Here is a 20,832-nt window from a genome sequence, read left to right on the forward strand (position 1 = left end):
CATGTGATTTTATAGAAATGAAATCTGAAATTTTAAGACATTAGAACTAACTCACAGAATCTATTTGGGGACACATTCTGGTTTGACACAAGTGAATGGTAAAAATGGCATGTGAACGAGAGCTCTGAACATTCATTTGGGTACTAGCAGTTGTCCGAGATAAAGCACCCAGCTTCAAACACTGCATCATCTAGAAAAGGGAAAGAAAGAGGGGTTTTACTTGAACAATACTTAAACTAAATCTACATAATCATAAGTCTGAGCTACTGGCTAAAATTCATCATATTAAAAGATGTACAAGAGGTAGACTGCTCTATTATTTTATTTACAGGCACTTTTTGACCAGAAAGTATAATAGTGTTTGTTTTTGTAAATAGGAGAAAACACTGAGATTCCATTGTTTGCCATTTGCGGATGTCTGCAGCTTCTATCAAAACTATTACAATAGAACACTTTGGAACAAACTAAGCAATAACTGGAATTACTCAGGCTCTTCTGTATTTTCTTATTTGTAACTTTTTTTCTTTTTGAACACTCCATGTGACTTGCAGATCTTTGTTCCCCACCAGGAAGTGAACTCAGGGCCAAGGTACCGAAAGCACTGAGTCCGAAACACTGGACTGCCACAGAACTCCCCAGTGTAAGTTTTCTTAACAGTCTCTCTTTAGGAGCCATAATACAGGACTACATGATGTTGTTGTTTAGTCACTGTCATGTCTGACTCTTCTGCGACCATGAACTGTAGCCTGCCAGGCTGCTCCTCTGTCCACGGAATTTCCCAAACAAGAATACTGGAGCTGGTTGCCATTTCCTTCTCCAGGGGATCTTCCCAACCCAGGGACTGAATCCGCATCTCTTGCATTGCAGGTAGATTCTTTACCACTGAGCCACCAGGGAAGCCCCACAGCCTCCATGTGTTATAGCAAAAAGCACAAAGGACTGTGGTCTCATCCTTCACTTTAAATTATCTAACCCTCTTTTTCTAGGTGTGAAAGAAAACTATACATACAATGCTTTACATTCTTTAGTTGTTATGATAAATGCACTGACTTTATCACAACTGTGACATTTTTAATAATAAAATCCTGGAAAAAATGATGAAGATAAAATTTTACCTCAATGCTACTCTTTAGGATACAAATTTCATATGGTGAGCAGCAAAGCTGTTAAATAAAGCCAAATGTGCTCTAATTTTTTCCTTTAGCTGTGCCTCAAAGCTTGCAGGGATGGAACCCATGCCTTCTGCATTGGGAGTGCAGAGCCCTAACCCTTGCACCACCAGGGAATTCCCGCAAACATGCTCTATTTTAACTATAACATAAATGTCACCTCGGATTCTGTATTCACTGTACGTGTTGTGACGCCCACAGTATAAATTCCTCCAGCTGAATCTTCATGAATCCTTATATTTGATTTTTTAGTTTTTGCATCAATATCACGAGTAGTATCAAATAAGTCAAGAACCTCTTCATTATATAGCTATCAAAAGAAGTAAGTTTAACGTTAGCCAAAATTGCCTCATGGCTGTAATAACACATATTGCATGTTATCTTTGAAATATACCTTAAAAGTTCTTCTAAATGACATATTTATTCAAAATAACACATAAAAATGACCACAAATAAAAATAAATGCCAGATTTCTTTAGAAGGGTAAGAAGAGTAAAAGACTTAATTATGACTAATGAGTTAAGGACTAGATAAAATGATCCACTAGCCCTCTGCAAGAGATAAATATTTATAAATACAAGTAAATTATAAAAAAATATGTATCAAATGTAGACAAATCCTAAGCTTGAAAGTTTAGGGAAGGTTTTAAGAATTTTTAGTGTTTGAACTAAAAGTATATTTTCTTTGGCCCTACAGCCCTTCTTAATGTATCTAAAAATTAATACTTAGTATTTTTGCAAGATGAGCAATATATCAATAGACTCTGATGAGATTGTGCTACCACTTTATGAGGATGTATACACCAATTTTCCTATCAATATGCTTAAAGTCACAATACCTAATAACACTTACAGGGTGAAAGGGAAGATAAAAGAACACTGTTTCCTATCTTTTTCCATCATTAGTTACCTTTCTTCTGGTAGAAACACATAATTATATTCTTCTTGGTTTTTATTAAATTGGAATGTCCATTAAAACTAGCAGTAAGATAACTGATGTTAATTTGAATTGTTTTCTATTTTGTGCTATATAATGCTGAATAAAATGTTTCATCATTTGTCAAAATGATTTGCTTAGGTGATGTAGACTACAATCAGACTAGAACGCTAGTTGGCCCAAGCATACAGAATTGTAATGGCACTGTCCACGCAATTGCAATACTGCTCAAATCTTAAATGTCTTCTTACTAGCATGACCTTCCTACCAGCCTGCTGCTGTTAAGTCGCTTCAGTCATGTCCGACTCTCTGTGACCCCATAGACAGCAGTCCACCAGGCCCTGCCGTCCCTGGGATTCTCTAGGCAAGAACACGGGAGTGGGTTGCCATTTCCTCCTTCAATGCATGAAAGTGAAAAGTGAAAGTGAAGTCGCTCAGTCGTGTCCGACTCTTAGCGACCCCATGGACTGTGGCCTACCAGGCTCCTCTGTCCATGGGATTTTCCAGGCAAGAGTACTGGAGTCCTAAATTAATCCAAACCTGCCCTAATCTTTAGATACTTCATTAAAATATCTGCATATCCGTGTAGTAATACCAGCTTTTGCAGCCAGACTAGTGTTGCAGCATCAGTTGTATTTTCCTCATATTCTCTCCCTCTCTTTTGGTCTTAGTTACTGAATTCCCAGCACTTTGTGAACCTAACTACATTACAAAAGTAATTCTCAGAAAAGAAAAAAAAATCTGAAATAAACAATATTAATTGTTTTACTCTATGGATGCTGGTCAAATATCTATAATCTTAAATGCCAGTAAATAAGGAATACTTATTACCTATTATCTCTTGTTATTTGTGCCTATGTTAATTTACTCAAACAACATTTATTGGATACCATACGCCAAGCACTAAAATGGAAGCTGGACTATAAAGTCATAGGGCTATGGTCTTAAGAATAAGATTTAAAGGAAACTAATGACACAGTTAAACCATTACCTCTAAGAACTGGGCATTCACTTTAAAATCTGGAGGAGGAAGTCCATTTTTAATGGAAGTGTGTTTTTTTTCTTCAATATTCTTGAAAAGATGTTTAACAGCACGAGAAATAATACCCTGTTCTTCCTCAATGATGTTAACATCAAATCCTGTTCCCATTGTGTATGTTTTGCCAGCTCCAGTCTGAATAAAAGAATGGAGAAAAATGGATGCTAGATCTTAATAACTTAATCCCAAGCAACAAAAATGAAAGTGGAACTGAGCTAACACTTCTGAAAAGTTACAGCTTCTATGAAAATAATTTGATACTTACTTGTCCATAGGCAAAAACTGTAGCATTATATCCTTCAAAACAGCCCTCAATTAGTTTTTCTATGCATTGAGTGTAGATCTGCTCTTGCTGGGAGTCAATGTCAAACACATAATCAAAAGTGAAAGCTTTATCTTTGCCTAGGAAGACTTGAGGTTCTCCAGGTGTTACAGATGTACAAATATGGCATCCTTCAATCCTTTCTTTGGCAAGCTGTGGTCTTATTCTGTGAGGTAAAAAACAGGAAGAAATAAAATAAGATACAATAAACGGAAAAAAACTGAAGAAGTAGGATTTTGAAAATCCTAGCCAAATCTTTTTAAATCACAAATGTAATCTAGTATTTACACCTTGAGCTGAAAAGTTTAACTTAAATAATACTGAGTTAATTTCAATATGAGTTACTTAATCCAAAAAAATCATGACTAAGAATCAGTTCAGTTCAGTCACTCAGTCATGTCTGACTCTTTGCGACCCCATGAATCACAGCACGCCAGGCCTCCCTGTCCATCACCAACTCCCGGAGTTCACTCAGACTCACGTCCATCAAGTCAGTGATGCCATCCAGCCATCTCATCCTCCATTGTCCCCTTCTCCTCCTGCCCCCAATCCCTCCCAGCATCAGAGTCTTTTTCAATGAGTCAACTCTTCGCACGAGGTGCCCAAAGTACTGGAGTTTCAGCTTCAGCATCATTCCCTCCAAAGAAATCCCAGGGCTGATCTCCTTCAGAATGGACTGGTTGGATCTCCTTGCAGTCCAAGGGACTCTCAAGAGTCTTCTCCAACACCACAGTTCAAAAGCATCAATTCTTCGGCACTCAGCTTTCTTCGCAGTCTAACTCTCACTCTATAGGTGACCACTCATGTGGTCTTCTCTTTGAGCTCCAATTTCCTCACCAGTTGACAGAAACTATCATCTTCAAGATTCCCTTCAGATCTAACATTATTTGTCTGAAGAACACTGACTAATAATATTTATATACTATTATAAAATTATATTATAAGAAATAAAACAAATGTTTCTTACAAGAAACTATATCCATGGACTATAAAAATAGACTATAAAAACTTATTACAGCTTACATTGTAGTAAGCAGCTTTGACTTTCTGGTTCCACATTTTCATGATGAGTTGTCTTTCTCAAAGTTAATATTCCCTTTTTCCAAACTCCCCTTTTCCTGTCACACTCCATCCATTCATGGGAATAAAAATGATAAATACAATCCTCCTCAGGAGAGTCAAGAGGAGAAAAACAAATCCACCATCCTCCTTGGAAGAATCACCATCCTGTCTGTTAGCCAGTTGGAAGAGTCAACTTCAATTACTCCCTATTCTATCTATCTAACCTATCTCTAAGAACTATTAATTATCTCAGAAATAGCTCACCCATTTTCTTCCCTTCCTCACCTAATCAAGCCACCATTATCTCTTACTTGGATTATTGCAAAAGTCTTCTCACCAGAGATCCTGTGTCAAATTTTGCCCCCTATCAATCTGTTCCACAGATTGGTACCGATATTTATAAAATATGAAGTTGATATATTTGTAAAATATGAAGTTGATATGATATTTGTAAAATATGGTTGATCACTGCCTTGCCTAAAACTCTTTGTGTGCGTGCTAAGTTGCTTCAGTTGTGTCCGACTCTTTGCAACCGTGTGGACTACAGCACACCAGGCTACTCTGTCCATAGGATTCTCCAGGCAAGAATAATGGAGTGGGATGCCATGTCCTCCTCCAGGGGATCTTCCAGACCCAAGGATCGAACCCACATCTCTTATGTCTCCTGCATTTGCAGGCGGGTTTTTTTTTTTTTTTTTTTTTTTTTACCACTAGCCCCATCTAGGAAGCCCAAAGACCCTCTCATTTCAGTTCAGTCGCTCAGTCGTGTCCGACTCTTTGCGACCCCATGAATCACAGCACGCCAGGCCTCCATGTCCATCACCAGCTCCCAGAGTTCACTCAAACTCATGTCCATCGAGTTGGTGATGCCATCCAGCCAAGACCCTCTAATATACCCTTAAGTCACTCTGCAGTCTCCTCTTGCCATGGTTAATCTTCCCATCAAAGGACTTTGGTTAGTTTGGTTAGTGATGGTAATTGTGGTGACGGTTTATTTTTAGCTAGTTTCACTAACAAATTATGCTCCTTCTAGCATCTATGCTTTCAAATATGATTTTCTCTCCTGGACATTCTTCCTTTTCAATTCCCAACTCCTTTTCCAGCCTGAACATCTTGTTTGCAATCTCTGTTTAGATTTCACTTCTTTCAGAAGCACTCACCTAATTCTGCATTCCACCATAAAGTCATATCTGAGCCGAGGCTGTGTCTCCTGAGAGCTACCCCATTTATCCCCAAATTCTGCTCTCTCACTGATTTATAGCTGCACTGTGAAATTTAATAATCTCCATGTAATATAACAGATAAACATAAAAACATCTAAATGAAAATCAGCACTAGGCTACTGTTTGAAATCAGTGCCTCATTAATTTTAAGTAAATGACTATGACCACAGGCCATCTTATTTGGCTATTAAAATACTTTTAATTTAGTTTCAACATAAAGAATAAGCACTATTTGAATTGCAAACACTACAGCCAATTTTAGAATGCCAGTGTCACCCAGAATTTACCTAACCTCTACTCACCTGCTTATTATCCTTGCTAATGGCAAGGAGGAGTGCATTTGAAAGATGGATAATATGCAATCATACCATCTGCATGGGTGGGGAGAGTGACTTTAAAAACCAAAAAGACGGGTGGAACCCTTTTCAACCCAAAACAGGCAATGGCAGCTTCCAGCAGTCTGAGAAATTCCGATCTATAAGGGGAAGGTCTCTGGCACAAGCAGGTAATTGGAAGCTGACTACACTTCAAAGTTCAGAGATATATTCACCCTCTCAATTTCCTTTTGAAAATTCAGATTATAAACTTTCCAAATCCCTAAATTTATACTCAAGTCAGGAATTCTCAGATAGTCTTAACCCAAACCAATTAACCTACTTTAATAATGTAGAGTCTGAAATGTACATGGCAACAACCTTCCATTTAGAAGCTATAATTTGATGTTATATATAGACAAAATATACCACCCTTCTGGGAAAAATAAGACTAAAACTAAAATCTGATATTTATTACTTTATATGTTTTGAAATACCTTCTTTCTTAGTTTTTTTATATAAAAATAACATTAAATATGCTTATCTAATCCCAACACTAAGAAATAATAAAAAGCCTTGCAGGCTTTTTTAAATGTTTATAATCAAACAGCTAGATATATTGATATTTGAAACTGCTTCTTAAAGAAAAACAATTATGCATAAAACTTATGTCATAAATATTTAAGATATTTTAATACTCCACAGCACTATTTAAAAAACCAACAACAATGTGGGTTCTATCTAAAATTAGTTTGCTAATAGAGATGGATTTTTTTGAAATGTTACAGTGGACATGAATATAGGCAAGGTGGGGCCATTATGGAAAATAGTGACAGTTTCACTAGAGAATATGCCCTGTTTCTTAGCATGAGGTATGGAACATTTTATCTTTTGTGGGCTATTGACCAATAGGGTGGGATCTGAGAGGGGAAAATCGGTGAAGAGCCATACTGAAATAAATGTACTTTGTTATAACTAGTTTTTGAAGGTTGAAGGTTTGAAACAAAATATGATACAAGCTGTCAATTATTTTGTTTTAAGATAAAAGGACATGAACAAATGTATCCATGTTCTGAATCTTTCCATCAGCTAACAGCAGCTTTTTAGTTTCTGTTCTCACACTCTATTTAAACTGCTTAGACAGAAGGCACCAATGACCTTTTTATTTCCAAATACAATGGATCCTTTTTAGTCTTCATCTTACCTGACACATTTGATCCTATTCACAACCAGTAGGGAAGAAAAAATCTTTTTCCTCTACCCTTCTAGATTCTCCTAACTGGGACCTTTTTGACAAGACAGATTAACAACATAAAAACAAACAAGTTTATTAACTTTTGTATCATGCCTATACATGGAAATATTCAGTTATGAGTAAATCAAAGAGTGGTTGCAACTTGAATTTATATAGCATCTTAACCAAAAGGAAAAGGACTTTGAGTTTCTTGTACAACAAACTGTCAGCATATAAATATGTGTAGGAGCTAGTGTAAGATAAAGGCTAATTAAGTAAACTTTATTATGTAGGATACTTTGGTGCAGTCTCTGGTAATTAACTTCTGTCCCTGGAGCAGAGCAGAGGGAGAAAATCTTTTAAAAGCTAGGTCCTGCTTTTTGGCAAATATCTGTTTCTTTTCATTGCCTTCAGCCCAAAACAATTCTTATGTCAAATTGGCATATAATGGGGTGGCATTTTCTGCTCCTCTACAAACACATTTCTTAGCAGTTGGCTTTTGTGACATTCCTTCTGAACTTATCTTTTCCTCTTGTATCTCATATACCAAGTTGCCTTAAAATATCAGTGTTTTGCCTGCCACCAAAGTGTCCCAATACTTTAGCATGGTATCTATTCTAAGATTTTCCTAATCTGAATTCTGCCTACAATCCCACTCTCAAATCTAGTTACACTACTCAACTACATCAAGCCACTGATCATTTTTTGATCAACTAACTACATACTTTCAGTCACTGTGCCAACCTACATGCTTTTCTCTCTACCAAGAACGCTGGACTTCTATGTCTCCGCATAGCAACTTTTTTGCAATTCTTTAAGACCTAACTCAAATATCAGTACATTTATAAAGCTTTCCCCTTCCTCCCAAACTTGAATTAATCTATGCAGTTTATACAAGATTTTAGAATGTGCCAAATCGCTTCAGTCGTCTCTCTTTGCGACCCCATGGGCTGTAGCCTGCCAGGCTCCTCTGTCCTTGGGATTCTCCAGGCAAGAATACTGGAGTGGGCCGCTGTTCCCTTCTCCAGGGCATCTTCCCAACCCAGGGATTGAACCTGTATCCCCCGTGTCTCCTGCATCGGCAGGCAAGTTCTTTACCACTGAGCCAACTGGGAAGAGATTTTAGAATAACAGATATCATATTGAATTCTTATTGATCACTAGCAAATGAATTATTTGAGAACTGAGAATATATCTTATTCAATCATAAAATTAATTTAACAAATGTTGATTGACTGACTCCTATAAACTGTTCTAGTTACAGGGGAGGAATATTTCAATACTGGGCATGTGATTATCACAGTAACTTAACTTTTTCCCCATCACTCTACTCTGTTACTAGAAACTTGATCTTGAGTTTAACATTTAACAAATTTATGTATGTAGTTGAACAGTTATCTTTAAGTTTAAGACATTTGTATTTTAATTTCTACAACCATTTTTCATGTTATGTTTTCATTTTTCTTTCAGGTTGTTTGCCTTTCTCTTATTTATTAAAAATTTTATTATATAAATATATATTATATATTCTAGTGGCAAATATTTTGATAGTACTATATTTATGGCATATATGTTCTCCAAGTATCTCTTTTGTCTTTCAGTGTCTTTATATAATTTTTGATTGACAGGGGTAATTTTTAACTCAGTAAAAATCTCTATTCTCTTTAATATTTAAATTTCTTCAAGTATTATGATTCTAAGATCAGAAAGATGTTGTTATATATTATCTTTTAAAAGTTTTATATTTTTGTCTTTCACATTTATTTCTTTGGTTCTTGGTATGATATAAGGAAATCCTTTTTTTTCTCTTAAGGATAGTAAATATCTTAGATCTATTTATAGAAAAGTCAGTCATTTCTCCATTAATCTGCAGTGGAATAAATCAAGTGTCCAGTTACATATGGATCCATTTCTGGGCTATCTATTTGATTCCATAATAAATCCTGTTATCTAGTAGTACAATTTCTTATTATTTTTCTCTTTTAAGAATATGTGTTGGCTGTTATTAGAATTTTGCAGTTGGCTGTGAATTTTATAATCAGCTTCACAATTGTATAATAAAATCCTTTTGACTAAAAAAAAAAAAATTTTCTAATCTATAAGATGAATATAGGAGCCTGTATTTAATACTCCTGAAGTTCTAACTTCAAGTTCTACTTTAATTATTCCCTTATGAAAAGCAAAATGCTGACTTTAAAAGGTATCAACAAACAACCATTTTCTTCTGCCACACCTTATATCCACCATTAGTCACATTACTCATTCCATATTCTTTATAGTTCCTATTATTCTCTCCAGTTTTTATAGCAATTACTACTATGGCCATAGGGAAAAAGAACTTCCTTCATAAAAACATTATGATGGCTCTTTGCAGTGGCAGTATCTAGTGAAGACTAGAAGAGAATCTGAGAATAAGACCAGTAAGTTTCCTTAAATTGGGCCTTGTTTTCTGTTCTCTGCCCAAATAATAATCATAACTGGATTTATCAAATAAGCTAAGAGGACTAGTTCAAGATGTCTTAGATAAGACCGAAAAATAAGACAAGCATATTTGGCAGAATTGCACACAATGGGCTCAGTCACATTTGATTTTTTGTGGCCACATGGATTGTAGCCTGCCAGGCTTCTCTGCCCACTGCATTCTCCAGGCAAGAATAATGGAGTGGGTAGCCTCTCCTTTCTCCACTGGATCTTTCTGATCCAGGGATCAAACCTGGGTCTCCCACATTGCAGGCAGATTCTTTACCATCTGAGCCACCAGGGAAGCCCAGTAATATTTAAGGTCTAATTCTACAACATATTCTTGGAAGAAGCATCCTATCATGAGACCTTAGCATATCTACACATTCTTTTTTTTTAATTTTTAATTGAGGGATAGTTGCTTTACAATGTTGTGCTGGTTTCTCCATACAACAACATAAATCAGTCATAAGTATACATATGTCCCCTCCCTCTTAAATCCCTGAAAATTCTTGCTCAATATGCCAAGAATGCAAAATCCTAGCAGCTCTTCTCATGGATCACTTGTCAAGGTTGCATTTGCAGCAAGCAACCTTTAGGGATAATGTCTTCCTCCTGACAAAGAGTTGGCTTGCTTCAGCAAAACAATGGAAACAATGAATAAATAATAAAAACAGTGAATTCCCAAGTTCAGTGTTTCTTTTCCTTCCTATTTCATTGAGATACAATTGACATGCAAGTTGCTTCAGTTGTGTCCAACTCTTTGCGACCTTATGGACTGCAGCCAGCCAAGCTCCTCTGTCCATGGGATTCTCCAGGCATGAATACTGGAAGGGGTTGCCATGCCTTTCTCCCAGGGATTGAACCTGTTTCTCTTATGCCTTCTGCATTGGTAGGCAGGTTCTTTACCACTAGTGCCACCTGGGAAGCACGGTAACTGATATACAGCATTGTATCTGAGAGTTTCCAGGTGGTGCTAATGGTAAAGAATCTGCCTGTCAATGCAGGAGATGCAAAAGATGCCAGTTCAATCCCTAGGTTGGGAAGAGCCCCTGGAGGAGGAAATGGCAACCCACTCCAGTAGCCTTGCCTGGAAAATCCCATGGACAGAGGAGCCTGGTGGGCTACAGTACATGGAGTTGCAAAGAGTTGGACACACTGAACACATACATTGTATATAAATTTAAGGTATACAGTATAATGATTTGACTTACATATACCATGAAATGTTTACCACAATGGTTCAGTGAACTTTCATCATCTCATTATAGGTACTAAAGATACACATATTAAAGAAATAGAAATATATGTTTTTTCCTTGTGATGAGAGGTTGCTGTTCCTTGATATCCCACTGTTTGCACAGCATCCATCCTGCATTGCCTCTTTTGGATTAGGGGTTCAGGGATGGGGAATCAGTTCCAATCACTAGGAAAGTCATGATGCTTAGCATGTTGTGAATAATAAAAATTCTTTGTCTCCAACTCAGGAATCCTCTTATTGTCTGCCATGACATATGAAGCAGTGAAAAGACTAGCTTGTTTACTTGTAAATAGGATAAAATCCCAGACTCTGTACAGGTCTTTTTAAATTTTTTATTTTATTTATTTGGCAGCATTGGATCTTAGTTGCAGCATGTGGGTCAAGTTATTTTCATTTTTCCCTACAAATAGAAAAGGAATAAAACACAAAATGTCATGCTTTTTGCCATAGGCCATTGCTAATCTCTTGTCCTCTTACAAAACGCCATGGTCCTTAATCTACTGTTTCATAATCATGACAGAATTTTCCATTACCTCAATGTCTTTATAAACTGTCCCTTCTTTTTTTGCTTGAGTTATTCTGATCTCATCCCCATGTGATTTTGGTAGTTGTCTAGTTTACCAATAATCTGACCTGATTCCTATTTTGTGTGGCTCTTTTACTTGCAGCTATCTGTAACTAGCCCATTTGGCACCTTGTGAACACCTTCGTTCTTCTTACAGGACACCAATAAATCTGTTCCCTGAACAGATCTTTTGCCTTTTTTTAAATCTCATTGCTCAGTAGATGATCATTATTAGTGAACAATACTTATTAGTATTCAATGTGGTACCTTAATGTGAATTATATGCTACTAATTTCCTCCATTCTATTTCTTAAAAGTTAGGGCATTAGGGCATGCTGTCACCACAACTAAGGGACTGAACTTTTTGTCCCTTGTTTGATTCTCACCTAGTTCATTCCAGTTAGTAGACACCACCAAGAATTTTCACTACTTTAACCCTCTACCTTCTATTCTAGAAGAGACATTCTGACACACAAGAGGAACTTGCTATAACATTTGTGGCCTTGCTGACTTATTTTCCTAAAAGAACAGGCAGTGCCTTAATCATAAGTAACACAAATCCACAAAAATCTTCCCCTAAGTGGATCTTTAATTACAATGATGGTTGATGGGAAGAAACATATTTCTTCAAGACGTTCACGAAAGACGACACCTCAGTAATTCCACTAAAGAGATTAATTTTGAAAAAAGCCTAAGAACAATAAAGAACAACAGTGTGTACCAGGGATCAGGAAGTATACACTTCTGTGAATAACAGAGATGGTGAGAAGAACATACTTTTTAATATATTAATGATGAATCACTTTTTTAAATTGCTCTGAAATCTTATCCTAACCTGTATGATTAGCTATGTATCCTATTGCCTCATCTCTCTGCGGTCCAGCTGACTCAAGTTTTTTTCTTACTTAGGAACACCAAAATATATGCTCAGACACATGCTGCTAACTAAGTCACTTCAGTCGTGTCTGACTCTGTGTGACCCCATAGATGGCAGCCCGCCAGGCTCTGCCATCCCTGGGATTCTCCAGGCAAGAACACTGGAGTGGGTTGCCATTTCCTTCTCCAATGCATGAAAGTGAAAGGTGAAAGTGAAGTCGCTCAGTCGTGTCTGACTCTTCGCGACCCCATGGACTGCAGCCTACCAAGCTCCTCCGTCCATGGGATTTTCCAGGCAAGAGTACTGGAGTGGGGTGCCATTGCCTTCTCTGATTTTCAATTAAAATACTTAAAGCATAGTACATATACTACTCTTAGCTCAGGCAACATAACCAACCTGCTTAATACACAGAAAAAAACTTACAGAAAATAGAAAAAAATGAGGAGGCAGAGGAATATGTTAAAATGAAGGAACAGGATAGGATCTCAGACAAAGAACTAAACAAAATAGAGATAAGCAATCTACCTGAGAAAGAGTTCAAGATAATGATCATAAAGATGATCACTGAACTAGAGAGAAGAAAAGGTGAAACAGATGATCACAGTGAGAATTTCAGCAAAGAGTTAGAAAATATAAAAAAGAAGCAATCAGAGCTGATGAATATAATAACTGAAGTGAAAAATACACTAGTGGGAAACAATAGTATATTACATGACCTTGGCATACCAAGTAGTTTCCAAATTGGACAATATTTAAATTCTTTGCCTATTTTTTGAGAAAATCACTGGGTCAAGAATGTCATTAAGTGTGGTTATGCTAGAGGTTCCTTATTAAATCTATTATATTACATATTGAAAATAAGCTGTAATGTAGGGAAAGAAATGTCTCCCATTTGATTCTTAAAACACACACACACACACACACCAGATCAGCAATCTTGAAGACACAGTAGTGAAAGTTAGCAAAGCTAAAAGGGTAAAAAGGGGGACTTTAAAAATGAGGGGCACTTTAAGGAACCTCTGTGACAGCTTCAAGAATACTAACATTTGCATTATTAAGGTCCCAGAAGGAGAAGAAAGAAAAAGGGGTAGAAAATTTCTATTTGAAGAAATAATAGGTGAAAACTTTCCTGACTTGGGGAAAGAAACGTACATTCAGGTCCAGGAAGCACAGAGTCCTAAACATGATGGACCCAAAGAAGTCCACACCAAGATACAAGTAAATGGCAAAAATTAAAGATAAACAGAGAATCTGCAAAACAATAAGAAAAAGCAACTCATTATAAACAAGGAAATTCCTATATGATACTTGAATTTTCAGCAGAAATTTTTCAGGCCAGGAGAGAATGGCCCAATATATTCAAAGTGATGAAAGAAAAAAACATACAACCAAGATTATAAGAATATTCTACCTGACAAGATTATCATCCAAAATTGAAGAAGATAAAGATTTTACAGACAAGCAAAAATGTAAGACTGTGTTAACAATAAACTGGTCTTATAAGAAATATTGAAGAAACATCTCTAAGTAGAAAAAGTCACAACTAGAAACAAAGCAGTTATGAAAGGAAAAATCTAATGGTAAAGGCAAACATAAAGCTAATAGGAAGGCTAAAAGACAAAAGAAGTAAAAGTACTACCTTGAAAAGTAAAATCATTAATACCTACAATCAGTAGTTAAGGGATTCACAAAACAAAAAGATATAAAGTATGATGTCAAAAACATAAAATGTTGAAATGGGTAGGGGATAGTAAAAATGAAGACCTGTTATAATGTGTCAAACTAAGAGATTATCAACTTAAAATAGACAACTATATACATAGGTTGTAATATATAGGGTAACCACAAATTAAAAACCTATAGAGATACACAAAATAAAGAGAAAAAAATCTAAACAAAACTCTAAAGGCAGCCATCAAATCACAGGGGAAAAGAGCAAAAGAAGAGGAAAGGAACAGAGGATAACTACAAAAATAACCAGAAAACAAGTTTAAAAGTGTCAATAAGTAACATATCTAGTAATAATTACTTTATATGTAAGTGGACTAAATGCTCCAATCAAGAGAGAGAATGGCTAATTTGATTTTTTTAAAAAAAGACCTATTATATGCTGCCTACAAAAGACTCACTTCAGATATAAAGGCACACAGAAACTGAAAGTGAGGGGATAGAAAAAGGTATCCCACACAAATATAAATCAAAAGAAAATGAAGGTAGCAACACTGATATCAGACTTTAAGAGACAAGGATATTATAAAATAAAGGTATCAATCCAACTAAAAGATATAACAATGACAAATACATATGCACTCAACATAGGAACACCTAACTACATACAACAAATGTTAACAAGTATAAAGTGGAAATTCACAGTAACACAAAAAAGTAGGGGACTTCAGCACCCCACTTACATCAATGAACACATCACCCAGACAGAAAATCAACAAGGAAACACTGGCCTTAAATTTCACATTAGATCAGCCTGGGAATTAATAGATATACAAAAAATATTTCATCCTAAAACATCAGAATACATTCTTTTCAAGAGCATATTGAGCAATATCCAGGATAGCTGTCAAGCTAGGCCACAAAACAAGTCTCAATAACTTTAAGAAGACTGAAATCATATCAAGTGTCTTTTCCAGACACAATGGTATGTGACTAGAAATCACCTAAAAGAAAAAAAAATTCTTTAGCCATAAAAAAGAATAAAATCTTGCCATCTGCAACAACATGGATGGATCTAGAGGGCATTATGTGAAGTGAAATAAATTGGACAGAAAAGGATAAATTCCATATGATCTCACATATATGTGGTATCTAAACAAAGAAAACAAAATGAAAAGATATTCATAGATACAGGGAATAAACTGGCAGTTGTCAGACAGAAGGGAGAGTGAGACTGGGCAAAATAGATGAAGGGTATTAAGAGGAACAAACTTACAATTATAAAATAAATAAATCACAAGGGTATACAACATAAAAAATATAGTCAATAATACTATAATAACTTTGTTTGAGGACAAACTTTGAGGACAAACAAACTAGGCTTATCATAGTGATCATTTTATAATGCATTCAAATGTTGAATCAGTATGCTGTTCATCTGAAACTAGTATTCTATTGTATGCCAACTAGCTAACTATACTTCACATACAAAAACAGAAACCTGCTTTTTTGCTAATAGTGTTTTCCACTTAAAATAAAGCCTAATAATGAGTATTAGATCTATTATTTTATAGCTATCTTATATTACATGTAGAGATATACTAGACAGAACTTTACTAAAGTGCCATTCTTAGTAACTTTGGTTTCTAGTCATCGCAGTTAAGCTTCCTCACATTATAGCAGTATAATCAGTGGTTCACAGGATGTGTTCAGACAAGAAAGCTCAACAGAAGTTGACAGAAGTTGAAGTTTATAAACCTGATTTTGGATTGCATTCCCCACTCCACTCTTGTTGGACAAGACTACCCCAAACATGGACAGACACAACCAGGAGGAAGGGAGGTAGGATGTGGAATGTGGGTTTTTTCCCCACAAACAACACTGGATTCCTAACATCTAAATTCATTTTCTATTGCTATGTATCAAATTTCTATTAGCTTAGGGCCTAAGACAATCCAGATATATTATCTCACATTTTCTATAGATAAGAAATTCAGGCTGAGACCTCTGGTCAAAGTCTCATCAGGCTCAAATCAAGCCATCAGCTGGGCAGCATTCTTAGAGTTTCAGGATTCTCTTCCAAGTGCATTTAAGTTGGTGAAAAAATTCATTTGCTTGCAGTCGTAGGACTAAGGTTCTTTTTCCCCTGCTGCCACATGAGGAGCTCTCAACTCCCACATTCCACTGTCAGGTTCTAGCTGTATGACCTTCTTAGAACATGACATCTTATGGCTTCAAAACTACCAAGAAAAAGTTCTTGCTCCAGTCTGAAGCTGTCTTATATAACATAATGCAATTATGGGAGTTACTTCTCATCACTCTTGACAAATTCTACTGATTAGAAGCAAGTCACAGATTATGCCCACACTGAAGCAGAGGAGATTTCAGAACGACAAGACCACCATCCCTTTACTGTTGATCCAATGATCCAGGCAAGGATCACTGAATGTCACCTTAGAGTTTCTCTGCCATGGTCAGAAAGTTCTTTCTCAGAAAATGTGATATTTGATTAGACACTTTAAGAATGAGGAATCAACTATGTGAAAGCAATGGGCTAAGGAGGCATCCACTGGGAATACAGGGAAGGGGAAATGGGATAAGGAAGGAGACAGAACTGAAAATGACTCCTAGCCATGGCCATATTAGTTATCTTTTCATTTCATCACTTGGTGCTAATGAATGCAAATAAAGATACAGTGTGAGTTTTATAAATCCAACTATCCAAGTTCTCAACAATTTCATACCCCAAGAGGTATGCATTAAGGTAGTGAAGTCGCTCAGTCATGTCCGACTCTTTGTGACCCCATGGACTGTCGCCTATCAGACTCTTCCATCCATGGAATTTTTCAGGCAAGAGTGCTGGAGTGGGTTGCTGTTTCCTTCTCCAGGGGATCTTCCCGACCCAGGAATCGAACCCAGGTCTCCCACATTGCAGGCAGACGCTTTACCGTCTGAGTCACCAGGGAAGCCCCTGCATTAAGGTAAGAGACACAGAAAAAATGATGTATGTCTTCCTGGAGTGGCAATTTTATAAAAAAGTAATGTACTCTTGTTAAAAACCAAACATATTTATAGAATGAGTATATGAAATGGAGTACAACCTAATTTTTCAGATAAAACTTGAGGACTCCACCAAGAAATTTCCAATTTGAGAGGGTATTACACATTTTCTCTCTCTGCAGTTAGGGGAACTTTGGTGGAAATGCTTGACACTCAATGCTATTTTGCTTCTAGTCTCTACTTCAAACCTCATTAAATATTAACAAAGCGAAATAACAAATCTTAAGAATTAAAATATTCAGCACATAATCTCAAATGTAATACACTTGAGCATATTTGCTGCAGTCTTTACAGGGCAAGCTACAGACTAAATTGTTAAAAAGACATTTAAATGCATATATCATGCAGTCATCCCACACTGGAGTCTTGAGCATTGTTCAGTTCAGTTCAGTCTCTCAGTCGTGTCTGACTCTTTGCGACCCCATGGACTGCAGCATGCTAGGCTTCTCTGTCCATCACCAGCTCCCAGAGTTGCTCAAACTCATCTATTGAGTCGGTGATGCCATCCTACCATCTCATCCTTTGTCATCCCCATCTCCTCCTGCCTTCAATCTTTCCCAGCATCAGGATCTTTTCCAATGAGTTGGTTCTTCACATCAGAGGGCCAAAGTATTGGAGTTTTAGCTGCAGCATCAGTCCTTCCAATGAATATTCAGGATTGATTTCCTTGAGGATTGACTGATTGGATCTCCTTGCAGTCCATGGACTCTCAAGAGTCTTCTCCAACACCATAGTTCAAAAACATCAATTGTTCAGTGCTCAGCTTTCTTTATAGTCCAACTCGTACATCCATACATGACTAATGGAAAAACCATAGCTTTGACTAGATGGACATTTGTTGGTAAAGTAATGTCTCTGTTTTTTAATATGCTGTTTAGTTTGGTCATAGCTTTTCTTCCAAGGAGCAAGTGTCTTTTAATTTCATGGCTGCAACTGTCTGCAGTGATTTTGGAGCCCAAGAAAATAAAGTCTCTCACTGTTTCCATTGTTTCCCCATCTACTTGCCATGAAGTGATGGGACCAGATGCCATGATCTTAGTTTTCTGAATGCTGAGTTTTAAGCCAGCTTTTTCACTCTCCTCTTTCACTTTCATCAAGAGGCTCTTTAGTTCTTTGCTTTCTGCCATAAGAGTGGTGTCATCTGCATATCTGAGGTTATTGATATTTATCCCAGCAATCTTAATTCCAGCTTGCGCTTCATCCAGCACGGCACTTCACCTGATGTATTCTGCATATAAGTTAAATAAGCAGGGTGACTACTTAAAAAGCAGAGACATTACTTTGCCAACAAAGGTCCATCTAGTCAAGGCTATGGTTTTTCCAGTAGTCATGTATGGATGTGAGAGTTGGACTGTAATGAAAGACCATGGAAGAACTGATGCTTAAACTGTGGTGCTGGAGAAGACTCTTGCGAGTCCTTTGGACTGCAAGGAGATCCAACCAGTCCATCCTAAAGGAGATCAGTCCTGGGTGTTCATTGGAAGGACTGATGTTGAAGATGAAACTCTAATACTTTGCCCACCTGATGCGAAGAGCTGACTCATTTGAAAAGACCTTGATGCTGGGAAAGATTGAGGGCAGGAGGAGAAGGGGACGATGGAGGATGAGACGGTTGGATGGCATCACCAACTCAAGGGACATGAGTTTGGGTAAACTCCGGGAGTTGGTGATGGACAGGGAGGCCTGGTGTGCTGCAGTCCCTGAGGTTGCAAAGAGTTGGACATGACTGAGTGACTGAAATGAACTGAACTGAACTGAAGCAGGGTGACAACATACAGCATTGACACATTCCTTTCCTGATGTGGAACTAGTCTGTTGTTCCATGTTGAGCATTGTACTAAAGGCTTTTTGTTCACTGGTTGGTTGGTTTTGTTTTTGTTCTTGAAGATCCAAATGCATATCCTATGTTTTGTGACGTAAATTTTTAACAATAGCCCAAATTCTATTCTTTCATTTTTCTTTAAAAACATTTTGCTCTTAATAACATTTTAATCTGAATACCCTGCATATTTCAAGCCTCCTTGCAGCTAGATGTGGCCATATGGTTAAGTTTGGGTTAATGTGAACAGTTAAATAGAAGAGATGGCCTTCTCTCTCTCTCTCTTTTTTTTTTTTCCTCTTCCCAGTGCCTGAAATGTAGAAGTGATGGTGGTGTTCATCTTGACTCATGTGGACAAGAGCAACACTCAAAGGATGGTGGAGCAACAAAACAAGTATCCTGGATCTCCAATACAATGGAATATAGCTCTGGGCTGTGTATGCCCAGGCTGTAAGGAGGAAGGCTCTATTCTGACTAAGCCTTTGTAATTTAGGGTCATTGTTAGAGCAGCTGAACCCATTTCCTAACTAACACAGAATCTGATAGCTGCCCTATCAGAACCTGGGCTTTTCAGGTGGCTAAACAGTAAAGAATTGCCTGCCAATGCAGGAGACATGGGTTTGAGCCCTGGGTCTAGGAGATCCCCAGAAGGCAGAAATGACAACCCACTCGAGTGTTCTTGCCTGGAGAATCCCATGGACAGAGGAGCCTGGTAGGCTACAGTCCATAGGATCACAAAAGGTCAGACACAACTGAACGTGCACACACATGCTATCCGAACCTACAATATGTGGTACTGACTTGGAGATTGAATGGTAGGTGATGATGAACAGAAAGCAAGATGATAAATTTGCTGACTCTTGCTATGCCACAGCAAAATGTTTAGTAGAACTGTCATCTTGAAAGTTAGTACTTCAAAAGTAATAACTAAGCCTCCAGCTTGAGAATAAGTGAATGGAAAAAGTATGAATGGTAGTATGCATGGCTACCTTTTTGATTCTTCCAACAACAGGTGTTAAAAGATAAAATGCAGCCTAAATAAGGAAGTCTTAAGCAGATATGGAAGAGAATTCAGTACTGCTCATCCCACCTGTAGTTTGAAACCTAAACTTACTGAGTGTCTAGTGAGTGTGTTGCTACCTAATTCTTCTATATTCCAGTCACACGTAGTTAAAACAAGAGGTTCAGAAGGTATTGCTTAAGCTGATATGAACCTGAGATTCCAAGAGTTCAATAGTCAATGAGATTCAGCCCAGCAATCAGGAAGATATTAAGACAACTTGCCTCTCATGTAAGCCTCAAGATAACTGACCTTAATTTAGAGACTGAGGGATTTGCTGAACACAAAGGCCAACAATTAAAATACAGTTATTTGTCTAGGAAACAAAAGTGAATTGATTAATGTTTGGCTACGTTTACTTGCACTTGAAATTAATCAGTATAAATAGGCAGAAAATGCAGTAAGGTTTTGAGGGGATGTACTACACACACTGGCTTCCCAGTTGGCTCAGTGGTAAAGAATTCACCTGCCAGTGCTGGAGACATGAGTTCCATCCCTGGGTTGGGAAGATCCTCTGGAGGAGGGCATGGCAACCTACTCCAGTATTCTTGCCTGAGAAATCCCATGGACAGAGATACCTGGCAGTCTCAAGTCCATGGGGTCTCAAAGAGTCAGATATGACTGAGCAACTGAGCACACACACACACACACACACACACACACATAGACTATAAAAGCTTATAATTGTTCAACACAAAGACAACCCTTTAGGCTTTCTTAACCTGCACTAGCAGGAAGTCAACTTTGAAAGCCATTTAATCCC

General features: G+C 37.2%; 1 protein-coding gene across 18 annotated transcripts in view; it reads right to left on the reverse strand.

Annotated features, from left to right (window-relative positions):
- KIF21A (kinesin family member 21A) overlaps positions 1–20,832 on the reverse strand; it is a 188,382-nt gene that overhangs the window by 73,232 nt on the left and 94,318 nt on the right. For all 18 annotated transcript variants that reach the window (XM_044941631.2, XM_044941630.2, XM_044941628.2 and 15 more), the window contains exons 2-5: positions 3,410–3,632; positions 3,097–3,279; positions 1,330–1,479; positions 56–190 (exon numbers count right to left, since the gene is read on the reverse strand). In XM_044941631.2, coding sequence (XP_044797566.2) covers positions 56–190; positions 1,330–1,479; positions 3,097–3,279; positions 3,410–3,632 — 691 coding nt within the window. The remainder of the gene's footprint in view (positions 1–55; positions 191–1,329; positions 1,480–3,096; positions 3,280–3,409; positions 3,633–20,832) is intronic.

Source organism: Bubalus bubalis, chromosome 4 (genome assembly GCF_019923935.1).
Source record: "Bubalus bubalis isolate 160015118507 breed Murrah chromosome 4, NDDB_SH_1, whole genome shotgun sequence".
Taxonomy (NCBI): domain Eukaryota; kingdom Metazoa; phylum Chordata; class Mammalia; order Artiodactyla; family Bovidae; genus Bubalus; species Bubalus bubalis.